Genomic DNA, 20,081 nt, shown 5'->3' on the forward strand with positions numbered 1-20,081 from the left:
TGAAAGCTCTCTGTTCTTTTTTATGACGACTATGCATCTCTTCTTCGTACAATACAATTTGTTGGAAACGAAAAATTTCAGGGAAAATGAAAATACGACAAAAATGAAAATTGAGGAAAAATAAAATTTGTTTGGAACTCAAAGAGGGAAATAAGAGGGAAGTGATAATATAGGAGATATTTCGTATTATAATAAGAATTTGTTGTAACCAACTGTTTAAAAAAAAAAACTTACAAATAATTCGATATAAGTGAGACTCTAGATCTATTTTTTATCTCCTCTTTCTTTTTCTCTCTACAAAGAAATTTACGGTTTTTTTTATCCTCAATCACACTCCTCACTTTAGAGAATGAGGCACCACTTTCCCATGTTCCCGACCTATGAAGAAATGGAAGTTTTGGTCATTTTCTCTAAATCATCACTTTTGGAGCATTCCACGTTATTCTCATTGGATTCCACTTCTCCCATCCCGACGGTGCTCGGATTCGGTTTCATCTTCGTCTACTCCATCTCCAACCCTCTCGACGATGTCGTTACGATTATCCTATCACTCTGCCTCCCTCGGCTCTGTGACTTGTTCCACCGTGACTTCCTCCCGTGCGTTGGTGGTGTTTATTGTTTCTTGTGGTGTGTTTTTTTAAAGAAGAAATTAGTTTTAGTTTAGTTTATCTTTTGCATTATTTAGGACGTTTAAGCTTTGATGTTTTGTCCACTACACTATGATGGTTTTGGTGTTCCAAAGATGACTTAGTCATCTATTGGATACTTAGTTCGAGTTTTTTGTTAGTTTTTTGACGGTGCAAACACTCAAACGTTTTTTTTTTTGTCATTGTTGGTGATCCTTGAACACTTTAGTTCGTTCACTAACCTCTAAGGATTTTTTGAAAGAGTCAATGAGTTGCTCGAATTTTAGTGTGATCTATATTCCGATCATCAAAAGTTCTCACACAACATGCTTTTATCCGATTCTATTATTGAATCATTGTTGTCTTGAGGTCTCATTTTATCTTGTTAAGAGATGTAAGATGTTTGTACTCTTGGGTTTCATACCCATTATCTATTGAAAGCCTTTGGCAACTTTTATCAAGAAAAAAATAGTCCACCAGATCCGCAGTAAATTAATTAACTAAAGAGTAAATTTACTCTTTAGTTAACTAATTTATTTCGGGCGTGGTGAGTATTTTTTTTAATAAAATGAAATTTTAGCCACATTTTAAATGAAAAATGGATTATTGGGCTACTGACCTAATTACTCCTATTATAATGGTAATTTTGCATTCACGTGTAATAGTGTTAACCTTGTTTTTTAAAATAATGATTAGAATCAAAATCCAACTATTTATTAATCGTATTTTAAATTTAATTCCACATAAGGTCATTTATTAATCAGGAATTGTTGTAGCTAGTTATTTCATTGGCTCCTTATAAAATTATAGCCCAGGTTTCATATTATTAAAAAAATAAACCACCAGTTTAAAGTAAATTAAATTAATTAAAAAGTAAAATCTCATTTTTGAGAATGTAAAATAAGATCATTGGAACAAAGAGCAAATATATAGTAAAATAAATTACCTTGGTAGGGAGGGCAGTTCAAAAAGCCAACAGAACTGTGAGGCGGTGAGTCAACTGGAAGCGAGGCAAGAATCCAACCGGAATCGAGTACAGAGAAAATACATTTAATGAAAGAAATAAGAAATCAATGGAAGCTCAAACCAAAAAGAATGGTGGCGTTGCGAATCGAGGACGGTGGCGTTGCCAATTGATTGTGAGAGAGAGTTGAATTTTTTTGGGGGAATTGATAACTCTAATTTGGTATAATTTAAATAAAAATTCAACAAAAATTATAAATGGAATTTGAAAAAAGTCATCTTTATTGAATTTGAAAACCTAATTTGGTGTACGTATCTAAAATCAAATAAACTTGAACGTGAAATTATGTTTAATTTAAATAAAATTGTTAAGTACTTTCAAATTAAGGATAAATATAATAAAATTGAATATGACTCTTTAAAATTTAATAAAATTCATTATCACTCTTTAAAGTTAATAAAATTTGCTATATAAATTTTTTTCATAATTACGTATTACATACATTTGATGATTATATAAATTTCTGCACATAGTAATTGAGTATTAGTAATAGATAAAAGATTGACTAATTGCAATAAATTCTTCATTTTTTTCAATTCATGTCTACGTTTCCATAATGTGGCGCATGCGTTTTGTTTGAGTTTAAGCTATTTTCTTAATTTGTTGAAATTTCGTCTACGATTTTAACGTATGAAGCTTAAATGAGATATATATATATATATATATATATATATATATATATATATATGCCTAATTATCAATCAAAATGATTTTTTCCCATTTTAAATTAAATGATTTTTTTTGGCGATTTTTTAATGTTGGCTTTCCTATTTTATAGGTTTTTTATAAAGAAAATCTCATTTATTAATTATTTTATTAGTAATTCCTTTAATAAACACACGTTATTTGAAAAACTTTCTTCAATAAAACGTTCAAAACTTTCTCCCCTCTGAATTGATAAGATCATGTAAAAAAAAAAAAAAAAAACACACACACACACACACATTAACAGCCCGTTTTTAATTATTTTTATATAAGAAAAAACTGAACAATAAACACAATGAGTTTTCTAAGTAACTAGACCACCTATAACATTAGGTTTGAGATTTAGCCTATGTTTGAAGTTTTTTAAGGAAATAGCCAAACATATTAGGTGGCAAAATATTTTTTACTTTTTTGTCCTTCAATAATTAAAGCAATCTTTTAAAATCACGTTTTTTTTTCCTTTTTTTGTGCATGTTAAATTCCTATTTTGTAGAAGATAGTTACCAATCCACGTTCTCTCTCTATCTTCCACGTTTTCTCTCTCTCTTTATCGCTCTCTCTCTCTTTCTCTCTCCACAAAATCAAATCTGGGTTTTTTTAACCACGTTCTCTCTCTCTCTCAACAAAATCAGATCTGGGTTTTTTTTTTTAACCTTCAACACGCCAAGATGACGAGGAAGACGCCGAGGTCGCGGGCCAAGGGGGCAGTCCAGCCGAAGAAGTTGTCGCCGATGACGCAGATCGGCCGGAGGCGGCGGAGGAGGTCGGCGAAGGCTCGTCGGAGCCAGATCAACGCCCACAGGAGGCGGTTGACGAGAGCGTAGGGGAGGGAGAGCTTGGAGACGGGGTCGCGACGACCCTCACGGTGGTGGTTGGCGGGAGAGACAATCGGAGCTTGGTTAGAGGTGGCCCGACTCTCACTGTTAATTATTTTTATTTAACAGTGAAGATTTTCGAATGTCAGTTTTTGGAAAAATGTAGAGGTACAGATTATTTATTTACAGTTATTTCCATTCAAATTACTTAAATGTGGAGAATGAGATAATTTCCAGTAATTTACGTTTATTATCTGTGTTGACGGGTTCTTACACAGTAACGTCAGTCTTGGTGAAGTCGTTCTAGATTAGCGCGCCGCGTGATTAATGATATCTTTGATAAAATATTTTGTTATTTGTTAGAGGTTAAACACTACGTATAAAATTTTTGAAATTGTCTGTTATTTTATATCGTTATTGCCTATTATTTAATATAATTATATTCATTATTTCCATTTGATTAAGTAAAAGGGCAAATTAGTCTATTAATAATTGACACCTAAGCACGTTGGCTATTTCCCTAAAAGTTATGAAACATAGGCTAAAAACAAAATCTATAGTTTCAAACTGGTTATTTTTGCTACACTGCCCCAATTTTTATTGTTTGTTGACAAATAAACAGCTTTTAATAATACAAGTTTAGAGTGCACCCGATATGTTTTAGCTACATCCGGTTATCCGGTTATTCATGTACATGTTGTCATCCACAATATCAGGTGCACATAGCATATATGGGCGTAGCATTTAATATACAGAAAATTAGGAAAGTAACCAATTTAAACATTTGACATTGCTAAATAAATAACGTTTGATAAATTTAGTTAAATAGTCGTAAATAATGACGTAATCTAATATATGAAAGTGTTTATTTATCTGAGACTTACGTATGTAAAAACATGAAAATAGTTATTTACCTAAAATTTACTAAACGTTTACTATTTAGCAATGTCAAACGTTTAAATTGACGCTATTTTTCTAATGTACCCTTTATTATATTAATATTCATACATATGCAAGCGGTTAATTAGATCAACCCGACTATAAGCTCATTCAACTTTTAATTACAATAAGAAGAGAAGATATCACAAAAAAAAGTAAAGAGTTGTTTTTTAAAGTCCGAACAGAACGAGAAGAACACTAACAAATAAAATCTCATAAATAGCCCGAACGGTGGGATTAATTTTTCAATTTAAACTCATGGAGAAAAAATTATCTCAAAGAAGTAACAAAGAACAACAAATCATTGATTTTAATTAAAATTTGAATAAGCTTTTAATGATTGCTATACTCATGATTGCTAATCAAGTAATTTTGATTGGAGGCTCGCGAGTGTGCAATAAGAACCCGTTGGTCCTATCGCCATAAGCGAAGAGTGGGTCCCTTTCTCGACCACTCGCCCTTTATCCAACACGACAATCTCATCGCAGTTTTGTATTGTACACAATCTATGAGCTACAATGATACTAGTACTACGTGTCATCAAGCGATCTAATGCCTCTTGAACCGCCTTCTCGGCGTAACTGTCGAGCGCGCTAGTTGCTTCGTCGAGAAGCAAAATTGCCGGATTTCTCAACATAGCTCGTGCTATTGCAATCCTTTGTTTTTGACCGCCCGATAGTTGTAATCCTCTGCCCCCGCAACTAGTGTCGTACCCGTCTTTCTGCGCGGTTATGAAATCGTGGACGTTCGATGCCTTAGCAGCTTCAACGATCTCAGCTTCATTGACGTCGTTAGATAGTCCTAATGTGATGTTCTCTCGTATCGTGCCGGTGAATAGAGTCGGTTCTTGGTTGACGAGCGCAATGTAATATCTCAACGACTTAAGGTGGTAAGATCTTATATCTCGACCATCGATTTTCACTACACCTTTCAGCGGATCATAAAACCTTTCGATTAATCCTATTACTGTGGATTTTCCCGATCCGCTTCTCCCCACCAACGCAACCGATCTCTTAGCTTCCACGTTCAATGAAAAGCCATCCAAAACCATGGAGTGTGGCCGAGATGCGTATGAAAAGTGAATGTCATGTAATTCGACGCGACCTTCTATATTTTCTGGCTGGAAACCTTTGGAGTTTTCGGGTTCAATTTTTGTTTCCTTGTCTAGTATTTTGAAAATCGACTGAATCGCATCCCAACCTCTGGCAAGAAAAATGGTCACGGTTCCCGCTTCAGCTATGACACGTCCTGTGGTAACGACTACCGCTACGGTCTGAAACACTGCCGTGGGGCTTATATAGCCTTCGGAGACGAGCTTACCTCCGTACCAATAGTTCAAGCACCAAATACAAAGACGAATGCAACTAGAAAAACCGAGCGATATTCCCGCGTACCACGACTGACGAATGTTCTCTTTTTGAGGCTTTTCTTGAGCCTTTTCAAGCAACTTAAGTATCCTTTCTTGCGAGGAGAATGTTGTGACTGTTCTCAAATTGGAAACCGCTTCGGCAACGATTTTTGTGCTCTCGATTTGCTCTTTTGCTGCCTCTTTCAACATGTTACTTAGAAGGAACCGCCTAGTGTAGAAACATGCGATAATTAAGGGTTGGACTGCTATTGAGACAATGGCAAGCCTCCAGGCAATGATCAACCCAATTATCCACGCTATTGTCACGGCGGAGATAGCTTGTACAATAAGGGACACTCTGTCACCCACTAAAGATCTCACCTGCACATAAATCAGGAATTGTTCAACCAAAACAGAGTTATTTGATGGCACGGTAACACACCGTTAGTCCTTACATGTTATTATTACTTGGACTACAATTTAGTAAATCAGGGCCTATTATGAGACATCTTAGTTGTATCAATTATTCTTGAAATACCGATTCGCAATATTTTTCTAACATGACATCTTTAATGTGCCTGTTCAAAACGGTGCTTCGTTGTGCTCATTCTAGTAACATGTTAAGTATTAAAATCTTGATGAAATTGTTTTACTTTCTGACAAGTACATAAACTAGAAAGCTTGAGGATCCTAATCATATTTCTGTACAGAAAAAAAAAAAAAAAAAAAGCAAAGTGAAGTAATAGATCTATATAGCAAAGTGAGTTCAAATACACATACCAGATTGGCATCTTTTGCAAGTCTAGAACAAGTAACGCCACTGGAATTCTCATCTTTATCGAACCACTCCACCTCAAAGGTAAGTATATTTGAGTACATCATCTTTCGGATCCGCATTGTCAGATACTCTCCCACATAGGCGAAATAATAATGTTGGCTTACGCTAACCATCAACGAGAACACAGAGAGAAGTAGAAACCACATCACCGATTTTCTAACGCTTTCTCTTACTTCGGCATGATTCGGAGAGAAGAACACCACTACTATGGCTCCCATAGCAACTGAAAACAAAGGCTGAACAGCACCGAATAGAATCGCGCTCAAGCATCCTAACATCCCTTGCTTCCATTCTTGCCTATTCAAGCTCAACAACCTCCAATATGATGGTTTAGGACTCTTCTGACAGTTCAAACCTTCGTTATTATGAATCAAAGGAAGGGCATTAAGAGCTAGGGAATTTGTATCGTTTGAGTTATTTCTAGTGCAGAGGAATTTATTGTGTTGTGAGTGTATATCAGAGTTCTCAGTCTCGATTCTCTGCAGACGAACAAGAGACGCATAAAACCCTCTTTCATCTTGTAATAGCTCTTCGTGAGAGCCAATTTCATTGACTCGGCCATTCTCCATTACCACAATCGTGTCGGCGTTTTGAATGGTTGATAGACGATGGGCAACGATTATGGTGGTTCTTCCCAAAGACACTTTGTTTATCGCCTCTTGAACGGCTCTTTCTGACTCAGAGTCAAGTGCACTTGTGGCTTCGTCTAGCAAGAGAATCCGAGGCTTTCTGATGATTGCCCGAGCGATTGCGATTCTCTGTTTTTGTCCTCCTGACAATTGAACACCTCTCTCACCAACCTATATTATTTTACCCAAGTTTGTACAAAAAACTTAAAATAAGGAAATGAGAGGACAACTCAAGGTCATTTGATAACTTTGTATACAAGATATACATATTTTTTTAAATATTTATGGCAGCATCTTCCCCTCCAAAAATCAGTTTATAAAAATCAAATTGATTTATATCAAAAAATTGGAAATACCTCAGCAATCTAGAAATTCGATTAACTATAACCGAACCAGTTTCAATTTTAAATTTAATTTATCTTGTTTTTCAACCTATGCACTGAAAAATCGGTTTCAATTATTTTGAGGAACCAAATTTTGAAAAACTGGTTTTATAACCCGGATACAGATTAAACTAAATGAATGCTACTAAACAATTCCTAATCTTCCATACTGACCTGCGTGTCATAACCTTGAGGCAATTGTGAAATAAAAATATGAGCATCACTAGCAATGGAAGCCTCCAAAATGTCATCCATATTCGCATCTTCTTTGCCGAAAAGTATGTTTTCCTTTATAGTGGTTGAGAAGAGCGAGGGCTCTTGACTCACCAATGCCATTTGTGACCTCAGCCATTTTATTTGAAATTTGTCGATGGAAACTCCGTCGAGAAGAATCTCACCTTCGAGCGGGTCGTAAAACCTTTGTAGCAAAGCCAAAGCTGTGGACTTCCCAGAGCCGCTAGCCCCGACCAGCGCGACCGTCTTTCTCGGGGAGATGGTTAGGCTAAAGTTTTCAAAGATGACACTCTCGGGTCTCGAAGGATATGAGAAATTGACTCGCTTGAATTCGATTCGCCCCAAAACATCCTCCAAAACAATGCCTTTTGTGTCCTCGGAATCTATTGCCGGGACGCGATTAATTACACCCATTACTCGTTTTCCGACGCAACATGCTTCTGCTATGTCCTTTAGGTCCGATAAACCACGGCCTAATATCCTGTTATTCATAAAACAAAAGCTGGTTCATGATATGAAAAGGGATTTAAATCATGTCATAAAACAATTAGGCTAGTTCTGGACAAGATAACAATATACCAAAGAAACACAAGTTCATTTGATCAATATTGCTACAAATATACTGCTATAGATACATATCTACATGATCTCGAAAAATAAATATCTAACTAAAAATAAGGAAAGAAGAGGCTTAGAGATTCTTACAATCCTCCTTCGACGACGGAAATACCAACGGCATAAATAGTCCCTCCTTGGGCACCATTGTACATGACCAATCTACTGCCATAGTAGCAAAGAAAAGACCAAACAACAAACACGCTGGCATTACTACTTCCAATGGTCAACCCTTTGACCAAACCCTGCCTCAACCCCAACTTCATAGACAAATCTAGGGCATTCGAAAACTGCTCTATACTTCTCTTCTCACCCACAAACGCGTAGACTGTTCTAATGGACGATATCGTCATTTCAGCTATCGAACCGGCCTTGTTGTATTCTCTTTTGATCTGCGCTGCTAAGTCAATCAAAGACCGTCCACACAACAAACCTGGAATCACTAGAAACACGGCCAATGGTAGCGAAACCAAAGCCAATTGCCAGACCAATATGAAGGCCATTACATAACTCGCTACAAACGTCGAGATTTTGCGGATGCAATCTGGCACCTGTTGGGTGTGGTACGGTTTAATAAATATCTTAATACCAAATTTTACTCTAGCACGTTCTAAATCCAAGAATATTGACACCATAAAAAAGTACTCCCAGCACTATAATAATTAGGAGCGAAACCATAGTCCCTTGAATGTTAAGGAGTGACATTTTTGTTAGTAAATTCGTTTTATAACTAAATTGGACCTCAAACTTCTGATTCACGTAAGTAATTTTCGTAAATATTATTTTTAAGGGAAAATGACACATATATACCTTGTGTTTTAGTGAAATGTCGAGTTTATCCTTTGGTTTTCAAAAATGTTGTGATCATACCATCTGTTTAACTAAAATGACGAAATTATACCCTAAAATAGACAACAGTGCCACAAATCTTATTTTCATTGACTTTTCATTGACGTTGACTATAATATTTATATGTAAACACCAATTATCTTTATTCATTCGCGTCATATATGTAATTTATTAAAAAAAAACTAAAAAATAAACAACAGTCTCTTAATCGCGAAGAACGCAAAAAGAGGCAAAAAGGTAAAAATCGACAGTTGATATATAGTCGTCAAAATTACAGATTCGAACAGAGAACCCAGGATTCAGAGTTGCAATTCGAACACAAAAAAAGTCATCTCTTGAGATATATGAATTTTATTATTTAATTTCAATTTATGGCTATTTTTATTTCAAAATTTGAAATTTTGAAATTAGGATACTGTTTTGAATTTGATTCGGTTTTTCTTATATAAGAGTTAATATCAATGAAAGGGAGATTTGTGACACTGTTATTCCTTTCATGGTATAATTTCATCATTTTAGTTAAACAGAGGGTATGATCTCGACATTTTTGAAAACCAAAGGTTAAAGTCGACATTTCACTAAAACACATTATATATATGTGTTATTTTCCCTATTTTTAACCAAATCTAACACCTAAACAACTTTTTGCATATGTACAAACTTAAATCGTCTGTTTATCTATTTTCGAAAGTAACATTGAAAAAAATGTTACTCTACAAATGCAAACTTTGACATTTATTTACTAGTTTGAAGGTTAAAATATAATTTTGTTTGTACTTTTAAGTAATTTAAGTTGAAACCATGTTTTAAGTTGTAAAGTGATAGATTTCATCACAAAATTTAAGATACCTTGTGAAAAGAACTAAAAATAGATGACAGTGAGTATTGTCCTATAAAATAGGACCACACCCACGAAAAATAAATAAAATCATACTTTACTCATATCCGTTTATTTTTAAAAGGTATGTGTTTAGTTCAGGGTAAACCAATGGACTTTTTACCGATTTAATATTATATTTTGTGAAAAAAATAAACAATTTTTTTTAAAAGTACTTAAATTTACATATCAGAAATGATACACGAAAACATTAAGTTTTTAGTTCATTATATATTACATTTTTTTTAAGAAATGGTTTATTATAGTGACAATATATTAGAAATTTACAATTATAAACTATATATAGATAGTAATATATATATATATATATATATATATATATATATATATGGTCTTTGGGTAGGGTACTTACTCTATTTATACAAGTATAATTTTTAACGGCTAATACTCATATTATTCCCAATTTCCACTATTATGTTCACGTAAAATCCTATCGATAACAAATAGAGTATGTGTACGCGTAAATTTGTCATCCCATTTAAAATGGGTGTATAACCCACTTGGTTTTATAGGATATAATATTATGCGTCAAACTTGTCTACGTAGGTTATCTAAAAAATTAAAGTTGTGTGATCATAATAAGGTGAGTTGAGATCGAGAAGGTTCTGAATTTGAAATATTACAGAAAAAAGTAATCTCAAGATATATAAATCGATTTGATAGGATATACACACACCTTTTCACTGATGGTGTCTTGAATAAGTAGAGTATCGTAGGAGATGGTTGTTATGGCTTCAGATGTTGCCGTGGCGTCCAAGTCAAAGCAAGTAAGGTCTTGTCGCAGCACTGCTTTCAAGTACCTGCTTCTCATTCTTGAAGCCTGTCTCTCACCCGTTCTCGTCCAACAATACGCTTCTGAAACTCCCAAAAAATTCATCAGATTATAACAAATATTACACTATAAACACCTTATTAGAGCTTGAGGTAGAGAGTAATTGACCTAGAAAACCAGCAACCCCTAATAGACCAGAAATGTATAACCAGATCACCGCAATCTGCAAAATTGTTATATAAATGTTATCGCTATCTGTGTCACACATATACATACATAATATATAAATATATACCTTATTAAGAGTGTGTGAAAATTCTTGTGGGTCTAGGTTAGAAGAAGAGCCGATAGCGTTAAACATCTTGCTGGCGAAAAGCAAAGCAACGCGATCGGCGAAGCCATCTGAAACGGCTCCGACGAAACCCAAAGCCATGAGACATTTATCCACTCCATCGGCGTGCATGAATATTGACCTTATCGACCCATTTTCACCGCCACTTTTCTTGTCATCGTTGCTTTCTTTTGAGACCATTTTCTCAAAAGCTAATGATATCTCTCGCCTACCAAATTACTACCACTTCTTTATGGCCAAACTCCTCAGCTATTTTATCCAAATATATATATGCTAGACTATATACTTAATATATATATATATATATATATATATATATATATATATCGTGTTAGTAAATATATATATATATATATATATATATATATATATTTATTATAAACTAGGGAGTGCATGAATGGACTAAAAAACAGAGTGCTCTTGAACCAATATCAGCCGCCCTAACAAAAGAAGGTAATGTTGTTCGTGCCTGCCAATAAAGCTCTAAAATCTTGAATTAAAAGATAAACCATGTATTTTAATGGTGGCAAAGTGATATTAAAATCTCTAAAGTAATCTTCCTCTTGTTCTCAAATCAATTTCGAATCATAAATATATATATGTCAATTTCAAATCGATCGCCCTTTACTATATATTTTTAGTTTGTAGTGGTTGAAACTGGGAGTCAGAACACACGCAGAGATCAAGAAATATGGAAGAATAAAAAAATGCCTAAATATATCGATATCAACACTTATAGCTAGCATGCATCTCGTGCACCTAGATCTTAATAATGACGTGGTATCTAGCATAGTTTAATCGGTACTTCCACACCACCTCCGAAATAGAGGTCGTGAATTTAATCTCTGCCGACAAGAAAGCTATATCCTTAAAAATAAATTCTTAATATAGGGGTAAAGTGATATTAAAATTTAAAGTAATCTTCTTCTTATCTCAAATCAATTATGAATCCTTAAATATATGTCAATTTCTAGTATGTAAATATAATTTAAAATATATAATTGATTCACTTAGAGATCTGCAACTCTGTCTTATATATATATATATATATATATATATATATATATATAGGGACTAAGTCAGGAATTCAAGTTAGGGAGGTTAATATGCGGAAAAAAAAAAGTTGAGGAGGGCTAATTTGTAAATATTATGGGTAAATTAAAATAAAAATTTAAAAACTGTGAAAAAAGTGCAAATTTCTTTTCGAGCGAGGACTATATATAACACCCCTGAGCACTATGTGGCTTCGTGCCTGTATGTATGTATATATATATATATATATATATATATATATATATATATATATATATACACGAAACTGATCTTTTAAATGACTTTCATGCTCATGATTAATACCGCTATAGTACTACACCTTCATTTCAATGGTATGCAGCATACCTTCCATGGTGGTACATAGCATAATTTAGTTGATAATTCTAAACTACCTCCAAAGTGGAGGTCGTGGGTTCAATCCTCATTAACAATGAAGCTGCCTTAGAAAAAAAAAGAGCATACCTTCCGTGAAATTGTTGATTCTGCAATACCCATATGAAGTCATCATATAAATACATGTTATAATGTAAGTCTCCTGACGGCTATTAAACAAAAATTGAGTGTCTATTGATAAACTTAGCATGGGAAACAAATTCTTCCTTGATTGTGATCGTCTTCATCTTGGTTGTTGTTGTTGACAAAGCTTTTGAACTATGTTGAGTAAGTGAGACCGAACCAACAAATTTAGGAAACTCGATAAACGTTATTGTTAGAAGACATTGACATTGCATCGATCATATCTCTTTATTGATTGACTCTATATCTCGAATAAAAAACTCTAGATGCAAACGGTCAAATTATTAGTTGTGATATTTGCAATTTTAAAGTAAATTTTACAATTTAACATATATTTATAGTGAAAAATTAGAAGTATATACGAAATTCGAGGTATTTACGGTATTTGTGCAGTGACTTACAGAATATATATGAACCACTATCGTAGACAAGGGCGGATGCAATTTAGGCCTATGGTGGGCCAATGCCCCCCTGAACTTGTAAAAATTAAATGTTTACCCCTTACATTTTTTAAAAATTAAATTTTTTATCTTGATATTTTATACTTTTTATCTCAAAATTATATAATTTATTCATATTTATCCCTTTTGAATTTTTTTACTACACGTCACTTATAAATTTACAACTTAATTTTACCCCAAATTAAAAATACAAAATGATATAATTTTATCATGTTTTCACTTCCTAAATATTTTTTTTTCTTACACATCCTTTAGAGAATTAAAAAAAAGTTAATCAAATTTGCTCTCCTCCCGGCTACAAAGTCTAGCTCCGCCACTTATCGCAGACACGGCATATGGATCCCGCACATGGTAAGTGCCAATATTTGTAAGTGATGACTTCACGAGTCATGACTTGCAAATTGATTACCCTTAAATATGTATGTTTAGTTAGAAATTGAAACTGAGAATCAGTACCCATGCAGATATCAAGAAACATGAAAGTAGAAAAAATGCTCACATATATCTCGATTTACAATTTCACTCATTTTTTTAAATTAAGAAAAGAGAAATTGCTTCAACTACCATCATTTGATAAGTTTTTCTAATTTCTCACCAAAAATTTAATTTGACTAAAAATACTACTAAACCACTTCTCCAAATACAATTTTACCCTCAACAATAGATATCTACAATTGATATCAATTGTTGACATAGATGTCAAACAGAAAATCAAAACTCACAGATGTCAACAATAGATGTTAATTGTTGATATCTACGTCAACAATAAATATCAATTGTTGACATCATGTTGAAGGTAAAATATGCAACAAGTGGTTTACTAGTATTTTTTGTTAAATTATTTTTTTGGTGAGAAATTTTTGGGGCGACTAAACAACTAGCCAAAACAACACCCCTATTTTAAAATTATAACCAAACTATTAACATATTTAGGAAAATAGCCAATTTATCATGAGAACATTTCAATATTTCAATACTACCCTTAGGTTAATATTATTAACTATCATAGTAAATAATATCGTCCATAACAAAAAAATTAGTAAATCTAATTAACAATAACAAAAACTACAGTAAATCTTATTTACCGTAACAAGAACAAAACTAAATCTTATTTACCGTAACAAGAACAAAAGTAAATCTTATTTACGGTAACAAGAACAAAAGTAAATCTTATTTGCCGTAACATGAACAAAAGTAAATCTTATTTACGGTAACAAGAACAAAAGTAAATCTTATTTGCCGTAACATGAACAAAAGTAAATCTTATTTACCATAACATGAACAATAGTAAATTTTATTTACCGTAACAAGAACAATAGTCAATCTTATTTACCGTAACAAGAACAATAGTAAATCTTATTTACCGTAACAAGAACAATAGTAAATACGATTAACCATAACATTTTTTAGTTAATTTAACAAGAAAATATCAAAGATGATGACTAGTTAATCTAACAGTAAATACGATTTACTAATTAATTCCGTGAACAATCGAGGACAGTAAATCCGACAGTAAATCTTATTAACCATTGAGTAAATCACTCGTTTATACGGTAGATATAACAGTAAATCCAATTTTATTTAGAACGATATACACAACATTACGATATAACAGTTAATCGTATTTATTTAGGATAGTAAATACGATTTACTAATTAATTCCGTGAACAATCGAGGACAGTAAATCATATTAACCAAGATCTCCGTTCGACTGGACCACCACCGGATCCACGTCATCTTCATCGTGATCGTGGCAGTGAATCGTGTCCCTATACCGTGTCCCTATACCTCGTTGTATGATCTTGACCCCACCGCTGCCACGTACTCTTGGCGAGCGATGTTCGAAATTGAACTTGTTCCTTATCACGACAATTATGCAAACACTTGGCATGCATTCTTTCCTATTTCGCAATCGAAGCGGCGGATGGTGGGTCCCGCCGGCCGGATCGGGACTTGTTCATCACCAGGCCGCGCTGGATCTGGTCCTCCGTCACCTGCGGGTCGTAGATGCTCACCTGCGCCTTGTCCCCCAGCAACCCCTTGCACACATCGATGGCCGGGGTCTCGCGCGTGTCCCCCGTGTCCTTCTTGAACACGAACCCCAGCACCAAGATCTTCTTGTTCGCCACCGTGTTGAACATCGACGCCACAACCCGGTTCACGAACCGGTTCTTCTGGTAGTCGTTGATCTTGATCACCTGCTTCCAGTACTCCGCCACCTCCGGCAGCCCGTTGCACTCGCAGATGTACACCAGGTTCAGAAGATGACTAACCTAACCTGATCTTATCTGATCTTTGGATGTAAAATGTATTGTGAATTCGGTGAGACCTCCAGTGTTTCTATATGCACTTGTTCTTGCTATTTGTGATTTGATTTTGATCCTCAGTTTTTCAAGCATCAGTTATACATGTGATTTTGTTGCATAGCTTTCATTCATTTGGGGGAAATAAGCTTTTGCTAGAGAGCAATGAAAGTAACGAATCATTCAAAGCCAGAAAGATTACATGATTGTATCAGAAAGACACCGCCATCTATGGGAAGCCCGATCCTCCATCTTTGAAACCATCGCCACCGTCGGCTCCGCCGCCATGAAGATTCCTCGCAGAGCCGCACCGCCGTCGCGTACGGCTTCTCCTCCGACCTGGCGCTCCGCGAGCAGTACCGCAATCCATGGGGCGACATCAGGATCGGAAAGCTTCTAGAAGATCTTGACGCCCTAGCCGAAACCGTCGCCTTCAAGCACTGCTCCGCCGCGGACGGAACCACTCGTCCTCTCCTGATCGTCACCGCCGCCGTGGAACGGATCCTCCTCGCTCGACCGATCTCTGTCGCCGACGACCTAACTCTCCTCGGCGCCGTGACCTGGACTGGCCGATCCTCCATCAACATCCAGCTCCGCGTGATTCAGGATCTGGATCCGGATTCGGCTCCGTCGCTGGCGGCGAACTTCACGTTCGTGGCGCGCGACGCGGCGAATCGGCGGAGGTGAACAAGATCTCGCCGGAGACAGAGGAGGAGAAAGAGCTGTGGAGGGAGACGATCGATGGCTGTGGTGTGTGGGTGACATGCGTTTGAAGTAAGGGCAATTTCGTAACTCTAATTAGTGTTTGGCTATTACTCTAAATAAATGTATAGTTTGGCTATTATTTTAATCTCTCCTCTATGAAAAGGTTAGTTATTAACAAATCTCTTAAAAAAAACTTATCCCGAGACAATTTCTCCCCAGAAAAACATGTTTGATTCAATGTGCATGTTATGTATTTTTGGCAAATATATTTGTCAGAAATATTGGTCATGGTTATTGTGCAGCACATGGTTATTGGTCATGGTCATCAGTCATCACTGATTGTCAGGATCTTATTACGTGTAACCCAAACAGTTTGTGAAATTCATTTTGCTTTTTGATGGAATATATATTATTTTATTCATAATAATAATATTATTTGATACGTACACGTAATTCTGATCTGTAATTTTATTTAATATAATTCTTTTTTTTAAAACAGTTCCCAAAAATTATATTAACTCGGACCATCCCATCAACATCATTCTGTAAAGTAAATTATCACGCACATAACTAGGCCATACATTTGGATTACAAAACCCATACTCTGTCTGACCCGTTGCCCGTTTGCAAAGAGCATGCGCTGTTTTATTCCGTTCCCTCGAAGTCCACCGGAATTTACACAGACGGAATTTTTCTACGACATTTTTAATCAGCTCAAAGAGAGGGCTTAACGTCCAACATGAACTAACTCCCTTATTACTAAGGACGTCCAAGATTAACTTACAATCTCCCACGACAATATGTTAGCCATGAATTTATAGACAAATTGCATAATAAATTTTAAGAAACGAAACTAATAAAATACACAAACATGAAAAAATAAATAAATAAATAAACAAATTAAAATAACTAAATCGGATATCACCAAGACCGATAAAAAGATAAATGAGAACAAGTCGAGATTGTTCGATAATTTCCTTAAATCGTTATTGATCTTCCACCGAGTGCTAGAATAACATGAGCAATCGACTCTCAGGATACAACGACGTACGAAAAGAACAAAATACTAATTTGTTCAACTCCGGCGAACTTGAACGCATGCCAGAATACTACCGCCTATAGAATTGATGGGAAAAAAATAAAAGTATTTCGTGTGTTCTTTTAGCCATAAGCTCTTGGCTTTTTCTTTTTATTCTTGAATGAGAGACAAAGTTGACTTATATATGCAAGTCTAAAACCGTTTTCTCACACCTTTAAGATGCATTGATATTCATAAGTTACAAACCATTAAGCATAAAAACGTTAAAAAAAAAAAAAAAAAACGTTCAGCCATAATGGTATGATTAGTGCTGGTAAAATCAGTCCATTAGTGCACTTAACAACCCATTAAAAACATACAAAACGTTTTTAATAAATGAAGAAAAATAACTGGTCCAAAAAGTTATAACCACAACACATACAAATTCATTCAATTTTGATGTTTGTCAACACACTCTAAGGATCAATTTCTCATTCATCTTACCTCCGATTTAAGCAAATAAATAACCGATCTTATATCTCTCGCAACGAGGAATAAGATTCCAGTCAAACTTTTCAGCTTTGATGAGTGGACCTCACTCGAATATTTGTCACAAATTAGCCAATAACTTAATATTAAATTCTCTTTTATATTAATAAATACACAATTTTCCAACACAATATGCCCCCATCATATCCGCTTCCAGAGCCGTGGCCGCTGAAATCACATTTCTCCAAGCCCATCAGACTTCCCATGTCTCGTTCTTAGCCATCAAAAGTGTAAATTTTCATGATATGAAAATGTATTTTTTTTTAAATGGACTAAAAGTGTAAAATAATATTTTTTAGATAGGCTTGAGCCCCTTCTGGGCCTATTGTAGCTCTGTCCCTAACCACCCTACTGCTGCCTCTACCACTTTGAAAGCCGCTTCAAAATTGACCTTGGCCACCCCTGCATCCAGTCTCTTCTAGCTCACAGATGCGAATCGAGATTCTCTGGACAAAAAACTATGTCGGCCCTGTAGCGGCTCTAACATCATTTCATTTCACAAATTCCATGTTGTCGCACGAAAATGAACAACTATTTAAAACCTCGGGCGGTTCGATCCAAGGCCGGACCAAGTGATCGCACCCGGGCCAAGAGTGTGAACTCGATAGTCTCGAGCTAGGGTTTTCTCCGATCAACCCGCCTCTCGGGAGAGGTAGGGGGTGAGGAGGAGGAGTGACCGTGCCTTGGTTGTCGGCTGCCTACGTACCCGTGTGTGGGATCAGGTCAGAACGTAGTTCAAGCGTGTGGGACGCAGTATGAGGCGTGGAGCCTTAGCGAAGAGGCGTGCTCAACGAAGGAGACGAGGCGCGGAGGAGTCATCGGCGACGTCTCAGAACTTCGGAGATCGCGTATGCGAGAGAGAATGTGTGTTTTCTCTCTTTTGGAGACGTGGAAGACTCTAAGTCAAGAGTTCCTTGTTTTGGCGGAGATTCAGGACGCGTAGGCGATTCCTAGTTGGAAATGCCGGACGCTTAGGCGATTTCTCGTCAGAAATGGCGGACGCGTCTAGGGTGCTAGACGCGTAGGCGATATTTAGTCGAAAACCGTTAGAGCGCTCGTGGGCTCAAGATTAATCGTTCAATCAAGAGAGGCGGCGCTCGGGAGTCCCCGGAAAGCGCTTCAGAATCTCCGAGAACGAGAAATCGAGGAGAATCTGCTTCAGGCCAAGGATGGCATCCAGAGAAGCAGAGAGAAGTCTCAAGTTCCTTGAGAATAAATGGGATGGCTTTCCCCTCAATGGGAGGGGGTTTATATAGGTGTTTGGGGGCCTTAGAAGGCTTCTTTTTCGTCCATGTGGGACTAGGAACGCGCGCGGCGCGCGGCGCAGGATGCGCGGCGCATGGAGCGCGCGGGGCGGGCACGTCTTGGCGCGGCGCGCGCCTGCCTGGCGCGGCGCGCTGCTTGCTGCACGTTTGGCTGGCGCAGTGTGCTGTGCGTGCGGTGAATGGCTCGTCTTGCCGGACTCTTGCGGGCCTTTAGGGGTCTTTGAATACCATTCTTGCCACGCAAAATATAGAGAAGACGAGAGTGGCTCGACTCGAGGAGCGAAACTCGACTCGAGGAGACTGACTCAAGGCTCGACTCGAGGAGCGAAGCTCGACTCGAGGAGACTGACTCACAGCTCGACTCGAGGAGCGAAGCTTGACTCGAGGAGACTGACTCAAGGCTCAACTCGAGGAGCGAAGCTCGACACGGGGAGCCGACTCAAGTCTCAACTCGAGGGGCTAGGCTCGACTCAAGGAGTCAAGAGTTTGGGCGAGGGCTTGAAGACTTACCGCTCTTCAGGACCTCTGGCCTGACCATCGGCCCTTTGAGCGACGTGCCTTCTTGGCGTCTCGGGTTTTCCGAAAACGACCGACAACATTCCATATTCCTTCAACAATAATTGGGGTCTTGAGAAGGAATGGATTTCTTCTTCCTCCATATTTCTCAAAATCAGTGTTCTTTTTCGAGATCGACTCAAGAATTTGAATTCCATCGTCGTCCATACTAAAGCTCCTAGAACAGTCACATCCTTCCAAAAGCCAAATCCCACGCGCCATAGGACAATCGAAGAACAAGTGTCAGTTCGATTCCTCCAAGTTCATACAGAACACACAGCCAGTTATATTTCCTCTAGCCAAGCGATGCTTCAGTCAGTCCAGGTTATGTAGATTCTACGATTCCATCCTCCATAACAAGAGTTTAAACTGGTCCGGAATGTGCCTATGCCATAGAACTTTCCAAGTGTTGTTCATACAGAACACACAGCCAGTTATATTTCCTCTAGCCAAGCGATGCTTCAGTCAGTCCAGGTTATGTAGATTCTACGATTCCATCCTCCATAACAAGAGTTTAAACTGGTCCGGAATGTGCCTATGCCATAGAACTTTCCAAGTGTTGTTCTTTGGATTAATGCAGCATCGCTAAATAGGCGGTCTTCATGCTAAACGTCAATTTCTCCGTCAGT

The 20,081-nt window shown here is 36.7% G+C and overlaps 2 protein-coding genes across 2 annotated transcripts; both read right to left on the bottom strand.

Moving 5' to 3' along the window:
- Nucleotides 1-4,345: 4,345 nt before the first annotated feature.
- On the bottom strand, nt 4,346-11,207 carry LOC149383880 (ABC transporter B family member 15-like). The gene is made up of 7 exons (XM_089627934.1): nt 10,971-11,207; nt 10,844-10,898; nt 10,580-10,758; nt 8,247-8,707; nt 7,482-8,022; nt 6,238-7,095; nt 4,346-5,838 (listed from the first exon to the last, which is right to left on the bottom strand). The coding sequence occupies exons 1-7, from the start codon at nt 11,205-11,207 to the stop codon at nt 4,468-4,470; spliced, it is 3,702 nt and encodes a 1,233-aa protein (XP_089484060.1). The 3' UTR covers nt 4,346-4,467.
- A 3,751-nt stretch (nt 11,208-14,958) lies between these two features.
- Nucleotides 14,959-15,941, bottom strand: LOC149383881 (uncharacterized). The gene is made up of 2 exons (XM_089627935.1): nt 15,672-15,941; nt 14,959-15,330 (listed from the first exon to the last, which is right to left on the bottom strand). Exons 1-2 carry the CDS (start codon nt 15,939-15,941, stop codon nt 14,959-14,961), a joined length of 642 nt encoding a protein of 213 aa, XP_089484061.1.
- Nucleotides 15,942-20,081: the final 4,140 nt, after the last annotated feature.

The sequence above is a fragment of the Urtica dioica genome, chromosome 10 (genome assembly GCF_054948205.1).
Source record: "Urtica dioica subsp. dioica isolate 48M chromosome 10, U.dioica_male_clone48M_v1_H2, whole genome shotgun sequence".
In the NCBI taxonomy this organism is placed as follows: domain Eukaryota; kingdom Viridiplantae; phylum Streptophyta; class Magnoliopsida; order Rosales; family Urticaceae; genus Urtica; species Urtica dioica.